Source organism: Triturus cristatus, chromosome 2_1, assembly GCF_964204655.1.
Source record: "Triturus cristatus chromosome 2_1, aTriCri1.1, whole genome shotgun sequence".
In the NCBI taxonomy this organism is placed as follows: Eukaryota; Metazoa; Chordata; class Amphibia; order Caudata; family Salamandridae; genus Triturus; species Triturus cristatus.
This window is the reverse complement of record NC_140581.1, coordinates 223,190,988-223,209,337: the sequence shown is the minus strand read 5'-3', so window position 1 is coordinate 223,209,337 and position 18,350 is coordinate 223,190,988. Positions and strand designations below refer to the sequence as shown.

The following is an 18,350-nucleotide window of genomic DNA, read 5'->3' as shown; positions in this document are numbered from 1 at the left end:
GAGGGACTGGATATTCTCAACCCACTGGGGTATAAAAAACATACATAAAAAACAGACGTGATATTAACGTACTAAACTATGTTTGGCATCTTTTGAAATGTATTTATTCTCGACCCACTTGGGTATAATTAGTCAAATTTTTGAAAACCCTCTATAAAATGTTTTTTGATCAATTAGATATAGGGTTGAAGTCAGATTGCTGATTTTGTAATGATCAACGATTGATTTATGCTAGAAAACAATCTTGCATTTAATTGTTGTTTTTTTGTTCCATTATATTGTAAGATCCATATACCATTCCAATATGGCGAGAGATACAATCATGATAATAGACTATATCCGTAGTCCTTCTTTTGTATTGTTTATTCTTTGCACTATATCATGTGATGCATACCAACGTCTGACGACCCGTGACCAAGGAACTACGGTTCCGAAACGCGTCGGGACATTGTTTGTTTTTGCTTGAAATAAAGCACGCTTTTTGAATAAGAATTGGGGCTCGGCGCAGTCTTTGTACGAAGAAAGATTGATTGAGGATTGGATATATATATATATATATATATATATATATATATATATATATATATATATATCCAAACACACCTGGTCCTCAGCTAGTGAGTAACGTCCGTTACACCCACCTCCACACCAAGGAACCACGAACCACCGATTGGAAGCAACAAGATGTTTATTGAAGCTGTAAGTTCTCTTGAAGACGCGTTTCGGGCGCCACTCGCCCTTGTTCACATCAACGAGGCAAGGTAACTCAATGATTTTTAAATAGTGATGTAAAAAACCACGTGACCACACACCATGTATAGACATAGAAGAAATATATACATAAATTCAACCGTTACTATACGTGATTCTTTTTAGGTGTATAAACAAATTTCACAACATCCATCATAACGTTGGCTAAACATTTTTTTGTTGTTTGTTAACTTAGTTTTTTTGTTGTTTAGTTGTGCGCTTTCTCCTTTTGAATCCGTCTATATAAAATGTCAAATTTGTGCCTGTATAATGTTCTTGTAATTTCATGTTCTTTCATTTCATGGAGACACATCAATAATAAAGTCCCGAGTTAAATCTCATGACATAGTGCGGTGATATATTTCATGAATCCAAATTTCTATCTGTAACAAGGCAAATGGTAAAATGTATAAATATATATAAATATATTAAAAAACATTAAAAGAACTATTTCATGTACATGATACAACTCTTATTACAAATTTTACTATCACGCCTATCTCCTACATCTGTAAAGAACCCCCTTGACTATGTCCACCGATGTGCTCCGAAATGGTGTGAACTCTTAGAGGAAAAGTAATACTTTACCCTAGGACTTACAAGATTGAAAATAAGTCATTCTTTTGACATAACTATAGAGCTGATTTCTAGATTTCAAGGAGCCACCTAAAGGCAAAATAATATGTGCAAATTACGCTGTGGTGTGATTGTGCAAAAAGTGGAAAATATATAGAAAAAATCATAAATGTGTCTGTATATCTAAAAGCAGCAAAAATCGAATTTTTCACAAATACTTGGACCATGTTATAGACACCTTGGGTCATAATATACATGATCCACCATGTGTGACAATTGTAAATATACAAACTACATATAGACACAAGTATTAATCCTCTCCCCCTCCTCTCATATAGAGCGGAATTTAAATATGTATATACAAAATGTGAAAGAGAATATAAAACAATCTATATACAATGCTGAAACGAATGTAAGGAGCTACAAAAATTCATTAAAAGATATTGGTTCATAGGAAATTATGTAAGTCCTCAGTGTTATTCAGACCGGAAGGAAACTTAGTATCTAATTCCAAAATGAGTTTGGATTCCAACTGTCTCAAGGCCTTTTCACGATCACCACCCCGGCGTTGTTTTGGAATTGCAGCTGCCACAAAATAGTTTAAACAACTGAGATCATTTTTATGTGTTGATTTGAAATGGCGGGCCACTGGATATGAGGTGTCGTTATTAACAATGGCACGTAGGTGCTGTAATATCCTGACATGCACCTGCAACTTGGTACTGCCCACATACCTAAGTCCACAGGTGCATGTCAGGACATACACCGCAAACTCAGTTTTACAGGTAAAATTACCTCTGATAGCTATTTTGTCAGGACTGAAGGGGGAAAGATAATGTGTCGTATTAATGCCAAACTTGCAAGCCCTGCAAGTAGAGCACTTGGTAAACCCATTTTTAGGCTGGAGCCACATTTTGGCTGTGGTTAGTTCTGGGCAGGCTTTCCCTATTTGGGTTCGCATGGAAATACCCTTCCTATATGTGACAGTTGGTTGGGGTGGTAACCTAGTTGATAATACTCCATCCGTAAGAATAATAGGCCAATGACGTTTCATAATGGCACGGATGTTCCTCTCTTGTTTGTTAAAGGCTGTGATTAATCTGGGGGCAGAGTTGTCATCAGGTATCGGGTCTGCTTTTTTATTAAAAAGAGATTCCCTAGGTCTATCCTTGGTTTTATTTAAGGCAACTTTTAAGATCTTATCATTATACCCTCTTTCTTTGAATCTTCTGTAAGCTTCTTTAGTACATCTATCGAAGTCCTCAGTGTTGTTGCAAATCCTTTTTAAACGTAAAAATTCCCCATATGGGATATTATCAATCATATGTTTAGGATGTGAGCTGCTAGCATGCAACGTTAGATTGCCTGCTGTTTCTTTTCTATATAATGTTGTTGCTAATACTCCATCCTTTACATACACTTTCACATCCAAAAAGTCAACACTTTTGCTGTTTATATTGGCTGTAAATTTAATGTTTGCAGAGTTTATATTCATTTCTTCAATAAAATGTGAAGCCTCCATTTCGCTACCCTTCCAGATTAAAAAAATATCATCGATGTATCTCATCCAATGTAAAATATTTTCCTCAAACACCTTAGCATGGTTAAATTTGAGGACCTGCTCCTCCCACCAGCCAACATGCAAGCATGCATAGCTAGGAGAGAAGCAGGCCCCCATTGCCACGCCTCTTTTCTGGAGATACAAATCGTTACCAAACAGAAAGAAATTATTATGTAAACACCAGGAAATCAAATTTAAAAGCATCTTATTGTGGTGATACATTTCAATTGGTCTTTGATCCAGAAAGAATTTAGTCGCCCTTATACCTGTGGAGTGCTCAATACTAGTGTATAGGGACTCTATGTCTAATGTAATAAGAAGCAAATCATCTGACCACATGATATTTTCTATTTTAGACAGAAAGTCCCCAGTGTCCTTGATGTAGCTCGGTAGTGCTTTAACATAGTCTTGTAGGAAATAGTCCACATATTGCGTTATTGTTTCCCCTATGCTGTTGATGGCCGATATAATCGGTCTCCCAGGGACTGGCATTGTTTTTTTGTGCACTTTAGGAATAAAATAAAGCTTGGCCATTGTTGGATGTTCAATATTAAGAAACTTAAATTCATCCATAGAAATGACCCCTTCTCTTTTCCAAGACATAAGCTCCTTCTTTAGAGTCTGTTTGGCCACGTTATATTTATTCAAGGAAGTTTTCTCATAGCATTCCACATCTTGCAAATGTCTCTTGGCTTCTAAAATATAATCTTTCTGGGGCCAGATCACTACATTGCCGCCTTTATCTGATTTGGAGATAATGATTTCATGCATGTTGCTAAGTTTCTTGATTAGTTTGGAATATTCAACTTCATGCTGACTTTTGTGACGCTTTTTGTGCCTGGTGCGATAATGAAGTTTTTTTATATCCTCTATAACAACTTCATGATAGATGTCAATCGCATCCTTAGGCATAATGGGAATGAATTTCGATTTTGCTTTAAACGGGCTAATGCCCGCTCCCAATTGCGCTATACATTCCATGCGCAAACCTTCCTGTGTGGAGCATAGATCTGTCTCCAAATCCGTCCCCGTAGTTGCTTCTCTATTGAGATGTTGCATATCTCGTAAGAGAGCAGCATCGGAGGCAGTTAAATCCTTGTTAAGCGTCATTACATTAGTCTGCCTTTGATCCTGATCCGTCTGTATTTCTTTTAACCCATCCTTGATGGCGAAAAACTTTTTTAGTTTTAATTTTCTGATAAAACAGAAGACATCAACTCTAGTCTGGGAATAATTAAAATCGCTTACCGGACAAAAAGAAAGTCCCAAGCTCAATAGCTGCTCCTCAGCTTTTGATAAAATCAATGGAGAGAGGTTGATGATGGTGTTGGATTTTACTTCTTTCGCCAATATGCTTTTCTTGTTGGCGCTTTTCCTCTTTTTGCGCCGCTCCCTTCTTCGTATGTTTTTACGTTTTCTGGTCTCTTGTTGTTTGGATTCCGAGGCCTTCGCGTTTGGCGTCTGTCGAAAGCTAAAAAATCAATCTCCTCTCCCAAATCCAGGATCTTTGTTTGTTTCGATATTTCCAGACTGGTTGTGCTTTCACATTCTGATGAAACTTCGCTGGTCAGAGAATCACTATCGGTAATTACATTTGTAGTAGAACTTGGTCCTGCCATCATCGGTTTGCTTACATTTTGAGGGCCTTTCTGAAAGATTGCTTTCTTCGCGTTTTCATATTTACGCGCGAAGGTGAAAATACGACCTTCTTCATAGTCGTATTTATCACGAAGGAATTTCTGTGCCTTCCGATTCTTAATTTTTTCTTCCTGTTTATTAATTCGCTCCTCAATATCACGCTTCGTTTTGGTAATAAACTCACTTGGTTCTAGTTTTGCCAATTGCTCTGTTATTATAGCCATCTCTTCCAAGATTGCCAAGCGGTCTATCTCAGCATATTTAACCAAGATGCATACCAGGTTTCTCGATGCCGCTAGATTGCTTTCTCCCCATTCCTTTAACACCAGTGGGTTAGGATTTTCAAAGCTAGGTGCTAACAGGATACGCAAGCCCCTGGGAACACGACCAACTTCAATATATTTGGTAAGTGATTTATGTTCCCACCACTTAGTTGTTTCAGCTTTCATACATTTTACCAATTTTTTGAGTAAGTTCTTTGCATCCGTTTCTGCACTAGTATTCACAGTCTCTGTATTTTCCCGTGCAGCGTGGTTATTAGGTACATCTTTAAATACTTCTTCTGCCGCAGCCTCTCGGGTGCGAACCACCTCGGCTGACATCATAGCAGGAACAGACAGCTATTATCCGACCGCAGCATAAGCTGCAAGTCCAACGTTGCTAGAAATCACCTCCCCACCTTACAATCGTATTGCTGTGCTTACGGATCTTGGTTGTCCACGGAATTCGATGTTTGTACCGCGAAGCCGTAATCCGGTGTTTCCACAGAAGCAAGATGCAATAACGTAAGGGGGTTGCCGCCAAAACTCCTTTCTCGGATCCACACGTTAGCCGGTTGAGGGAGGCAGCCACTTTCCAGGGGAGGGGGTTCGTCACAGAAGCAACCACCTTCCGTCAATTGGTATCCAAACACACCTGGTCCTCAGCTAGTGAGTAACGTCCGTTACACCCACCTCCACACCAAGGAACCACGAACCACCGATTGGAAGCAACAAGATGTTTATTGAAGCTGTAAGTTCTCTTGAAGACGCGGTTCGGGCGCCACTCGCCCTTGTTCACATCAACGAGGCAAGGTAACTCAATGATTTTTAAATAGTGATGTAAAAAACCACGTGACCACACACCATGTATAGACATAGAAGAAATATATACATAAATTCAACCGTTACTATACGTGATTCTTTTTAGGTGTATAAACAAATTTCACAACATCCATCATAACGTTGGCTAAACATTTTTTTGTTGTTTGTTAACTTAGTTTTTTTGTTGTTTAGTTGTGCGCTTTCTCCTTTTGAATCCGTCTATATAAAATGTCAAATTTGTGCCTGTATAATGTTCTTGTAATTTCATGTTCTTTCATTTCATGGAGACACATCAATAATAAAGTCCCGAGTTAAATCTCATGACATAGTGCGGTGATATATTTCATGAATCCAAATTTCTATCTGTAACAAGGCAAATGGTAAAATGTATAAATATATATATATTCACTGAAAAAACCATAGGTTTCACACACGTTATAGTTAGGAATTAGCATTTAAAAAACCTTGCAAATTCACTTAAAAAAACCATAGGTTTCACACATGTTATAGTTAGCTGTACATTTCACTCGTAAAAAAACAATGAAATTCCACGTTATAGTTAGATCAGGTAACTATAACTTGCGCGCCCACAATAAACTGCTGATGACGTCACATATTACATCACTCATGACATGGTCAGTGACATCACTCTTCACATCAATGATGACATCTGAAATGACACATTGTGGATTGCGGTCGCGCAAGTTATAGTTACCTGATCTAACTATAACGTGGAATTTCATTGGTTTTTTACGAGTGAAATGTACAGCTAACTATAACATGTGTGAAACCTATGGTTTTTTAACTGAATTTGCAAGGTTTTTTAAATGCTAATTCCTAACTATAACGTGTGTGAAACCTATGGTTTTTTCAGTGAATTTGTACGGTTTTTTAAATGCTAAGTTATGTATTTATTTTTTATTTTTTTTTCTGGTTTTTCACCGTGCGCACACCCTGACAAACGCTAGGGGGTCTGCAACTCTCTTCGTTGCCCCCTTTTCACGTTATCCACCTTTGTTTTTCAGTGCGAGAGACAGAAAATGGCGGCCGACACTTTCTGATTTCGACCGATTCGAATGTTTACAGTCATGTAACCACCAATCAGAATTGAGCTCGCGCACGGCACCGTACGCGTACGGTAAGCTTACCGTAAGCGCACGGAGCGCGCTTACAGATATATATATTGATTTAAATGCTATTTTCGCAGGACCTACTGAACAGATTTACACCAGACCTGCAAAAGGCACATCTCTGACCTGAGGACTACCTCTCTGCCAAATTTCAAGTAATTCTGTTCAGCCGTTCGGGCTGTAGCTCGGACTAAAGGTCCTATGGGAAAATGCATGGGGAAAACGCGTTTTGGGACCCCCCTTTATTCTCAGCCCCCGCTTGACTAATTCCCCCGAGACTTTCAGGGTAGGAGCGGTGCGGTGCGCCCCACCTATTTTGAAAATTTCGCGAGGATTCGTCAACCGGCGCCAAAGTTATTCCAAATAGAATGTTGCGGATTTCCTATGGAAACACGGTCCTAACTATAACTGTCTACTGGCGACCGCCAGTAGATAATATATATGTGTGTGTGTGTGTGTGTGTGTGTGTGTGTGTGTGTGTGTATATATATATATATATATATATATATATATATATATATTCACTGAAACAACAAAGTTTAATGTGATGTTATAGTTAGATGAAACTTTAAGGTAAAAAGTAACATTTTAAACTAAAAAGAACACGGAAATTCACTTGTTATAGTTGACCAGTAACTATAACTTGCTCCCCCACCATGCACAGTAATGTCATCATTAATGTAATTCGGGGTGTCATCAGTGATGTTGTATGTGAGGTCATAAGCAGTGCATGGTGAGGGCTAAATTTATAGTTACTTGAGTTAACTACAGTTGGTGAATTTGTGTTTTTTTGAGTTTATCATGTTACTTTTTAACAGAAATTTTCACCTTTGTATTTTGCAGTGAATTTCTGAGGTTTTTACGTGAAGTTAGATTTAAACCATACCCAAGTCCTGCAACCACACCCCCTCCTCTCTGACCTGTGGGCCAATAACTTCCATTACTACAGCTTTTGCTGACACGTCGCATGGTGTTGGCCACAGGGACTAACCTGCGCCCATACTTTTTACCTAGCCCCCAACTGACAGGCAACCCCTTCAACCCAAATTGAAACACCAACCCTCATTCTCTTTTTAATTGTTTTGTTTTCCCCATCCTGCGTGGGCAGCTCTGGGTCCAGTGGGACTCCTGTTGGAATCTAGGGACACGCACTGGTGGCATCCCAAAAACACGTTATTTTTTTTAATTTGGCCTGAGGTGGTTACTTGTGGGAGCTCCCCCACAAGGTCTGGCAACCCCTACCCTACCCTTTGTACCTTAATTTATTTTTAGTTTCGGCACACTGGGACCTAGTTGCTGAGTCGTGTAAAGATGGCCGCAACATTTTTGTTCAGGTTGCAACCAATCAGAATGAGAAATCCCGTGCAACAGAGGTGGCCAAAGGGGGGGAAAAGCCAATCAGATGGCTCTATTTGGTAAAGGTGAGTGCCTGTAAGACTCCTGCGACCTTCCCACGAAGGCACCCATCAAGATGTCTATAAATTTTGAACCTTCATTTTTCAAAAACAACTAAACCGATTTACACAAAAAGCACACTTTCTGGGTAAAGATCTAGCTTTCTGCAAAATTGTAGCTGTTTGGGTAGTAGCACTGTTAAGAAATCCCTATGGAAATTATGTAGGGAATTTGCATTTTGGAATCCCCTCTTACTCAGTCTCCGCTTGATGTATTAGCCCAAAACATTCCAGGAAGTAGTGTAGATGGACAAACTTTTCTTTGGAAGGTTTTGTGAAGATTTGTCAAATGGTGCCAAACTTGTTAGCAAAATAAAAAACCTATCTTCTATGGTAAGTAGGTCCTATCTATAAATATACAATGGTAACAGCCACAGTGTAATAGGTATATATGCTGTACATTCAGTAGTGCGCTATGAAGTGATTCAAGATCTTGAACATAAGTTGGGGATTTAAATATTTCAAATGCATAGTGACATTACATTTCACATATTTACAACTGTGCGTTACAATTTTAGGCACAGGAGGACCGAACGGGGGCTAATTTGATATTAGAAACATATTGATATGTTTTTGTTTGATTAATGGTGCAGGCTCTGCTGTACGCGAATGGATTGTTCATATACAACACAATTATTTGTAAATTGTGATCTTTCTTATTGACAAATAGAAAATTAATCATCTCTAAAACTAATGCTCTGTCTGATACAAACACTATGCGTTTGTGTGTGCTTGTAAAAGCTTCTTTATATTTTTAGGTTTTTTGAGTACTCATGAGCTCACTCTTTAATCAATGTTGAAAGTTTCCTTTCAGTTTAAATTGTGTCTAATCAGTTAAGGCACCAGCAAAGCAATCTCACTTGTTTTTTTGCCTTATAAATGTTTGTAACGTGCACTGTTTCCCTTTGATTTGATACCGTAGTTAACTTTTGTTATGTTTGAACATTTCAGCAAGCTTGCACCTTTTATTGCAAAGCGACGAACCCCCAAAATTCAAGCGCAATACAGCAAGATCGGTGGTGGCTCCCCTATTAAAAAATGGACTGAAAAACAAGGAGAAGGCATGGTGAAACTATTGGATGAACTCTCTCCTAAGACAGGTACATTGTGCACTTCAGTGAGTGGGGTGGAATGACAACACCCATTGAAAGCAACATAAATGCTACGTTCAGTGGCGTTTTGTTGAACTAGCTCACGCAATTCAAGCCCAATTTCCTAATTCACGTTTCTGCCTTTGAGTGATGTTATGCATGTATTTGGTGGGGTAGTTTTATGTCAACACCAAGGGAATTATATCCAAGACTGAACTGTGTTAAGACAATACATGTTTTGCTTTTGTACAGCCTTTTCAAGACTGAAGGGAAAGCAAGTGTAAGGAAACCAGCATTAGTAAAGCTCATAGATCTTACCTTGTAAATGCAGAGCTAGTTGTTTCAGGCATAGAGTATGGCCAGACCCATTCCAAGACAGCTGCCTGTTTGTATGCATTTGTGTGGATACATGGACAGGCGTCCTGGAATTATTCAAAGTTTAAAAGAAACCATTCCGAGAAAGCTGCACGAGTAGGCACAAAAAGGCATATTAGTATTGTGATGTCTTTTTTTTTTTATATAAGTATGACAAATCATTTGACGATGGCCACCAGTGTGTGAGCAGCCGTCTTGGAAGGATTTTTTAAATACTTTTTTTGACGCTGCTGGTCTAGTATGGCAGATCTCCATTTTAGAACCGTAGATTAAAAAACAAAGTATCTATCTGTGTTGATGCTACACATAGAGAAAAGTGACCAGCCCAATAGCAGTGTGCAGCTGCTTGGCCTTCACCAAAATAAGTTTAAAATGTTATTAAAAAATTGAGCAGCAGGGTTTGAGATGCAGGTGTGAGCTGAATGTGCAGAAGCAATTGGGCAAAAGTGAGCATCCTAGTAGCAGTGTGCAGCAGCCAGACCATCACAAAGAAGAAAAAAAAAGAAGAAAATCAAACAGATCAGGAAAGAAAACAGGGAAGTGATGCACTCCCATCGAGTGCTGAAAAATAAATACAGTCCCCCTCAAGTCAGCAGTGAAAGGATACAAGCCATACAGTCGGAAACAATGTAATTAAGAAATGCAACAGAGGCAGGGCAAAATAAAAAAATATGGAGTAAAGGTGTTAAATAAAGAGCAGGGAACTGAGGTAGAACGGAATGCCATCAGTCATAAGCAATGGGCTGGCCCAAAATCTACTATGTGTATTTTCCATAGTAGACAATAATGCTGTGGCGGTTGCTATTAGCGTAAAGTGGTGGGGAAAGCAAAGGAGACAATAATAAAAATAATAAAAAATCACTTACCTGCTGCCCGCTGCCTCGCCGCTCCTCTGCTCCTGGTGCACAGGCTCCCAGACTCCCCAGCGCCAATCCAGGCGCTGCTCTCATGATGTGAATACTATTACTGAGAATGAGAGAAGCGCCGGGATTGGGCGGAGGGGGCTGGTTTTATGCTCCCAAAGGGACTGGGACCATATGCCTGCTGTTCTCCACCCGGCTTTGCAACACAGATTGGAATCTGTAGAAATTCCAAGTGTGCGTGTCGGTTTGGCCGTCTTTAGACAGCTGGCCAAACCAACTTGCGCACTTACAGTCCCCACCACTCCTCCTCCATGCTTTGTTGCCGTCAAAGATGGCCCATCCCCCAAGACTCTGCTCCGTGATTAAGAATAAAACGATAATAAAATTGCTTTATTATCATTTTATTTTAATATTTGTATCTACTGGCACCGGCAATGGGGTGACACTGCTCCGCCATAACGGGGGAGCTGCCATTGCAATAAGTCTTGGGGAACTAACAGCCAGGGCTGTTTGTAGGACAGACCATAAAACTAGTTCCAAGTGTGAAAATCAGTAGCATATAAACAACAAATATCTATTCATCAATCAACTGTTTCTAACAGTATGCAGATCATACTATCCCTATTGAAAACTCTTGAGGTTCTTCTAGGAGTCCTTCATTGATGTATTGGCTATCAGAGAAACTATAGAAGTTCTATTGCTCAACTCAAGAAGTAACCCATAGAAAACAAGCATTTGCAATGCAATAGCTCTCGCATTTGTGAGAGTTGGGGCTATTGGCGTTGTAAATGATAATGTTTTTTACCTGTGTGTTTTGTTTTGGAGTTTAGTGGATGTATGTGGTGTGGATTAGAGCGGAATTATGTAGGTTGTATTCGAATTGTTAGTTGTATATTTGTGTGTTGTCTAGTATTTGAATAATGGAATTGTATGCCATGGTGAATAGATAGTGGTGAGAGCTGCAGAGAATAGATAGAAAGGAAGAATGAGAGGGATAGGTAGTTTGTGTAGGGAGCAGTTATTGAACTTGAGACAGAGGAGCAGAAATATGTATGAGAAAGATAGAAAGAAGGTGAGAGCAGGCCATTGACGCATAAAGAGTGAAGTTTTGTGTAAGAACGGGGGGGGGGGGAGGGCATGGGTTGGAGGGACAGAAACTTTGAAAAGTTATGGTATAGAAACTTTGCTTGAAAACCTGAGTCAACCACTTGAGAGAGGCAGAAGTAGTGTGTGAGAGCGAGAGGGTTGCGTGAGAAAGAGTACAAGAGATAGAGGGACAAGTGGAAGGGGCACCGGGGGAGGCGAGAGGTGGCCTAGCACACAGCGTGAGGAGGTATGGGGAGGTAGCATGTGTGAGTAGGCAGTATAGAGAGGAGACAGTTTGTGTGAGGGAGGGATAAAAGAGGGCAGTGGTATTGCGAGTTGAGAGTGAGTAGTGTGTGTGAGTGTGAGAGAAAGATGAGAGGGGAAGTGGGTATGTGGGGGAGAGATGACTGTCCATGTGGGACAAACAGACGCAGAGCAGTAACAAAAACTGCCTATTGAGCAAGAGCAATGCACATTTTACACTGACGGAGTACAAACACACTGATCCCTCTACAAGTGAAACACTTCGAGGGAAGGGGTGCCGCTTGCTCAGGAAAAGCACCCCTCTAAAAACTCAGAAAGGCACTACTTTTGACTTTTGAAGGCCTGGTGTGGGGCTGCTCGTGTTTCCTGCACTAGAACCGGCTATGGATGCAAAAGTAGGCCTCCTCTGTGGGCATGAAGCAGCCAAAAGCACACCCAAAACTCCTCTGCAGGGACAATTCTAGACAAGACCATCGGACCAAAAGGCATACAAAACCAGCAAGGCTGTGTGCGTATTTCACATCCTATAAATCAACAGACAAGTAAACACAGGAGGGAGTAGAAAAGTAAGAAAATGCGAACCATAAAAAAGATGCAAAACACAGACACTACAGTAACATAGAGGCTGCACGGATTTCACAGCACAAACAACATAAAAAAATGAATGTGCCCCTCGTGTACGCACAACATACGCCATAAAAGTTCACTCCCTGGAAGTAAGTTTAGATGCTCAGGGGGGCAGAAAGAGCCACAAACCTCCCTCGCTCGGCCACTCACTCAGAGATAGATGGAGTTGCAGCCCGGAGTTTCAGAAGGAGCAGAAACAATAAGGTCAATGTCCTGGCTGTTTTGAAGCAGCGAGTTCTGCCGATCACCTCTTGATGTGCTGAGGGAGAGATGTTTTTTGTTGTCAGAATCCGTAATCCTCAGACATTTTGTGGCGAGGGGGAACCTCAGACCACACAAACCTCTAAACCTCTAATAGTGGGAGAGGATGGTATTATTAATATTCAATGTCATTTGACTTAACCCCTTGAGTGCCCATGACGAGATGGTCTCGTCATGGGCCGCGGTTGCGCTGTGCCCATGACGAGACTATCTCGTCATGAGCCCCGCCCGCTAATGAAACGCCCGGCACAGGGCGTGGAAAGGGCGGGGCACACAAGGGGTTAATAAACGCATCTCAGACAGCGCCACATGTGGCGGACTGTCACAAGAGCTGGTGCTGACCAGTAAGCGCCGGTGCCGAGCACAGGAAATCGCCGGCTCAAACTAAGCACTGTCTCCTTATACAAAGTGATACAAGCATTGGCAAAGCTGATCGGTATCATAAGATCTAACGAGTTTGTTAATGTTTTTTAGTCCGAAAAAAATATAAAGGTTCTGATGCAGCCGGAGCCGACTGCGTCATAGAGCTTTTTTTTTTTACTTTTCGCCATGCTGTACGATAATCTTTCTGTTGTACTACATGGCTCAAAAAGAAAAACATGGCACTAGTGCATCGCAATGCTTGCACCAAAATCTGCACAGAATGATCACTGCAAACACATTTGCACCGATTGCTGCAGAAGCCCGTTTTGTGCAGCCATCCATCGGTAAAAAATCATATTTACACTTAGAAGGTCGGTGCAAAAAAAGCTCAGCCAAAATTCACTGCACTTGTACAAAGTTTACGTAGTCTGGACACACTCAGATGTTTTTCATTGTCCGGGCTGCAGTTACATGTGTGCTTACAAGCATCTTTCTGAGCGTGTATGTGTGTGTGTTTGAGAGAGAAAAACAGAGCGAGAGAGAGAGGGCCATAATATGAGAGAGAAACAGAGACCGCCATGGAGACAGATAGGCTGCGGAAAGAGTGAATGAAAGAGAAAGAGTAAAAGAAGGGGAGCAGCAGAGAGTCGTGGAAGTTGACAGCGAAAAATGCGCGTGCAAAAGGGAGAACGAGAGTGCCACGGAGGCTAAGAGTAAATGTGTGTGTGTTTGAGAGTGCGAGAGAGAGAGTACAAGAGACGCGTGATAGCTACGAAAGGCAGATAGAGCTAAATAAATTATATCCATGAGAACCACTGTTTTCTAATGTAATTATACACCTAGTTTCGCATAGGCAAATGGGTTGGTCTTGTTGTGTAAGAATATGCTCAGTGTGTTCAGCCTGGATATATGCCCCCATCACATTCAAAGTTTACCGCCACCAGTGTCAGAAGAAGTCATTCAGCAATGCGAAGGAACTAAAACAAGTGCTGAGTTTATTAAGATGAATGTAATTACTATCAAAAAAGGAAGGAATCAGGAACGCATAGATTTAAAGAAGGCTGCGACGAGCATGCTCCTTGTAATATGTTTTATTTCCCAAGGGACAGAGCGTACTTCAGGGGAGAAGGCGACGTCTTCTCAAGCCTCATTTCGCTCTCACCGTTTAGCTACTAATCGCCTCATAGGGTGCGTGCTGTTCCTTTGATCAACAAGGTGCTTCGGAAAAGTCTTCTCGTCCTGCTGTTAGTTGTTAAATGACTGCTTCCTCATCCATCATGCCCAGGAAGCCAGCTGTTTTCACGTGTCTCTAAGACATGCTTTGAAAACAGGCCCGGCGGAGCGTGGCGCGCGCGCGCTTGGGGGCGGGGGAGCGGACCCTTTGAAGTGCTCCCAAAAGGCGGATTGCATGGCGGCACGATGCGCGTGATTGTGCGCGTGCTAGCCATGCAATCCGCTTTTTGGGAGCACTTTCCTAACCCGCTTTCTATAGTCTCGACCTTGCGATCGCTTACGCGATAGCAAGGTCGAGACCTAAAAAGGACGTTTAGCTTCCTTTGAGGGTGAGCCCTCTTGCAATCAAAGGACTCATCTTTGAAAGTATAGAAAATATGATTTTTAGTAAATGTTGGTTTGCAAAGGGAGGGTTTTTAAAGATTGGTCAGCTATCACTTACTAAAATCAAAGAAAGCAGACCGCATCCTGCTTGGATACATAGAGGTGCTAATTTTTTTGTTTTCCTTAATCCCTTTATATTATATTTCTGATGGATGCTTCTACTACAGTTTTCTCACCTTGAGACTCTTTCCAGGCACCAGACTTGATCCAAAAATCGTTGCAGTATCTCTTCTCTGTACATGACGATATGGAGATGCATATATGCGCCAGGCCTGCACGCCGACGTCAGTTTCTCTTTTTCTGTGCCTTTGAAATGGATCTGGAAATCTGCTTCTCCTGTTTTTCTACTTACTGATGATTTTCTCAAAAATCTTTTGACAGCGTGCAAACATGTTTTCTCCCAAAACTACAGAGTTTAAAACGTGCTGCGTGTGTCAAGCTGATGCCTCCAAGTCTTGCAACAAATGCACCCTGGTGCGCATAAAGGCCAAACTCCAAGGTGCCGAGCAAAGGAAGCTTGGTTGATCCTGATCCAATTCTTAAGGCCATTCCTTTTTCCATATTTGGGTAATTCGTAGACTAAGTCAAGAAGAGACAAGTTGTAAAGAAAACATAAATCGTCTAAACGGGGCTCTTGGCAGGGCTGGTCCAGGGGCTGGTCTTATAGTTACTGTTCGAAAGGCTCATCTCCAGCTTCAGTTTCCGACTCTGGTGCATTCTAGGTCGGGAGCCGATGGCCTAAAGGTCCCTGGGCTACTGTCAACTCCGCAGCAAACTGGGTTCTTCGAGAAGGCCATGTGGCAGCACTTCAGATGGTACCAGGTGCCCAGTGCCCTGGACTCCCATGGATTCGAGGCCTCGGTGCTCATTCTCCCCGTTCTAACTCCTTGGCACCTCTTTTCTTTGCTTCAGGCGCTGCCGTTTATTTTCCTTGTTGGCGCAACTTCCAGTTCCAGCAGCAACGACACCGGGTTCAGCTCCATCTCCGATTACGGATCCAGAACCAGTTTCAGCTGGGGCACGTCTGGTGTCACACTACTAAACCATAAATGAGGCTCCGTCTCAAGTTGAGGAAGCTCTTCTCCTTTTCCTGAAGGCAGTACCGCAGGAGAATGGAGGCTACCGGGCTGACGAACCTCTGGATGCACATGTGCTCTGGGAGTGGTACTTCATCTGGAAACGTTTGGAACAACATTCACAAGTAATTAAAAACTGACAAATTGCTCTCTGCTGATGAAGATCAAATCCGAGAAACACTTGTCCAGAAATGCCGAGCACGAGCTGTGCCAACACTGGCAATCTCTTGATATGTGCGAGTAAACGTAAGAATGTTATTATGCATTGTATACCATAATGCATCTGAGAGTGTGCTCCACTCCCCTCCTTTAATGAGGTTACAAGCCAGATTTTGCAGATTGTCAATGTTCTCAGTCCGTCGGTCATACTGCACACCCCTGGGTGCAGAAAGAACCAATAAATAAACTGACAGTGCCGCCTGTATGGGATTCCCTCTCGTCATATCCCATGGTGGAGGAGAGATGGGATCGAGGCTGACAGCGCCATCTGCAGGTGTGCACGACCTATTGCACACGTCTCCTGGTGCAGTCTGGTGCCTGTGGAGACGTGCAGTGTGAGGAACCTGCAGGTAGAGGGTCTACCAGAGTATTACTGACGGGAAGTAATTCACTCTTCCGTCATAAAATCAACTCTGCTGTGCTCATTCGAGACGGGTGTAAGGAGAAGAGGGAGGAATTTGTGAGGAAATGGGCTTCAGCTCTGGGCACAGAAGGCTCATTGCGCCACGTAGATTGGCACTATAAAGGGGCATGCGGTGTAGAGGAACCAAACAGTTCTCCTTGCCCAGTCCTGTGTCTCTAACAATCTCCATCACTAGGCGTTCTAGGACGCTGCTTTCTTTGATGTTTCCTGGGGGTTTGAGGTGTATTGTGGTAGACCAATCGCAATGGACCGCACTCCGCTAGCCCCTCCTCCGGGTCGCCCCTGGGGAAGCTGGTACATGGAGTTCTTGAGTGGTTCACCCCAATGGGTGCAAGTAAGTACTTGTTGAACTGATGATCTCTGACATGGAGTTCTTGAGTGGTTCACCCCATTGGGTGCAAGTAAGTACTTGTTGAACTGATAATCTCTAGACCCGATACATGTCCCGGGTTTTGGAATATCGCCCGAGACATGGCTCGGGTTTCGGGATAACTTCCCTCCTCAGTAGAGAAAATAGTTAGGGGTGGAGAAGAGGGCCGCCAAACAACCGTCAAAGGCTTCGTTGCCCGCACAGGCACGCAGGTGCGTCGTCCAGGAGCTCGTCAGCTCAAAGCTCGAGGGAGCCATATTTGTAGACCAATCGCAATGGACCGCACTCCGCTAGCCCCTCCTCCGGGTCGCCCCTGGGGAAGCTGGTACATGGAGTTCTTGAGTGGTTCACCCCAATGGGTGCAAGTAAGTACTTGTTGAACTGATGATCTCTGACATGGAGTTCTTGAGTGGTTCACCCCATTGGGTGCAAGTAAGTACTTGTTGAACTGATAATCTCTAGACCCGATACATGTCCCGGGTTTTGGAATATCGCCCGAGACATGGCTCGGGTTTCGGGATAACTTCCCTCCTCAGTAGAGAAAATAGTTAGGGGTGGAGAAGAGGGCCGCCAAACAACCGTCAAAGGCTTCGTTGCCCGCACAGGCACGCAGGTGCGTCGTCCAGGAGCTCGTCAGCTCAAAGCTCGAGGGAGCCATATTTGTAGACCAATCGCAATGGACCGCACTCCGCTAGCCCCTCCTCCGGGTCACCCCTGGGGAAGCTGGTACATGGAGTTCTTGAGTGGTTCACCCCAATGGGTGCAAGTAAGTACTTGTTGAACTGATGATCTCTGACATGGAGTTCTTGAGTGGTTCACCCCATTGGGTGCAAGTAAGTACTTGTTGAACTGATAATCTCTAGACCCGATACATGTCCCGGGTTTTGGAATATCGCCCGAGACATGGCTCGGGTTTCGGGATAACTTCCCTCCTCAGTAGAGAAAATAGTTAGGGGTGGAGAAGAGGGCCGCCAAACAACCGTCAAAGGCTTCGTTGCCCGCACAGGCACGCAGGTGCGTCGTCCAGGAGCTCGTCAGCTCAAAGCTCGAGGGAGCCATATTTGTAGACCAATCGCAATGGACCGCACTCCGCTAGCCCCTCCTCCGGGTCGCTCCTGGGGAAGCTGGTACATGGAGTTCTTGAGTGGTTCACCCCAATGGGTGCAAGTAAGTACTTGTTGAACTGATGATCTCTGACATGGAGTTCTTGAGTGGTTCACCCCATTGGGTGCAAGTAAGTACTTGTTGAACTGATAATCTCTAGACCCGATACATGTCCCGGGTTTTGGAATATCGCCCGAGACATGGCTCGGGTTTCGGGATAACTTCCCTCCTCAGTAGAGAAAAAAGTTAGGGGTGGAGAAGAGGGCCGCCAAACAACCGTCAAAGGCTTCGTTGCCCGCACAGGCACGCAGGTGCGTCGTCCAGGAGCTCGTCAGCTCAAAGCTCGAGGGAGCCATATTTGTAGACCAATCGCAATGGAACGCACTCCGCTAGCCCCTCCTCCGGGTTGCCCCTGGGGA

At 42.8% G+C, this 18,350-nt stretch overlaps 1 protein-coding gene across 1 annotated transcript in view; it reads left to right on the top strand.

Moving 5' to 3' along the window:
* The window catches only part of FECH (ferrochelatase), a 258,404-nt gene that overhangs the window by 89,460 nt on the left and 150,594 nt on the right, over positions 1-18,350 (top strand). Inside the window, exon 4 of the mRNA XM_085630172.1 lies at positions 9,143-9,291. Coding sequence (XP_085486298.1) covers positions 9,143-9,291 — 149 coding nt within the window. The remainder of the gene's footprint in view (positions 1-9,142; positions 9,292-18,350) is intronic.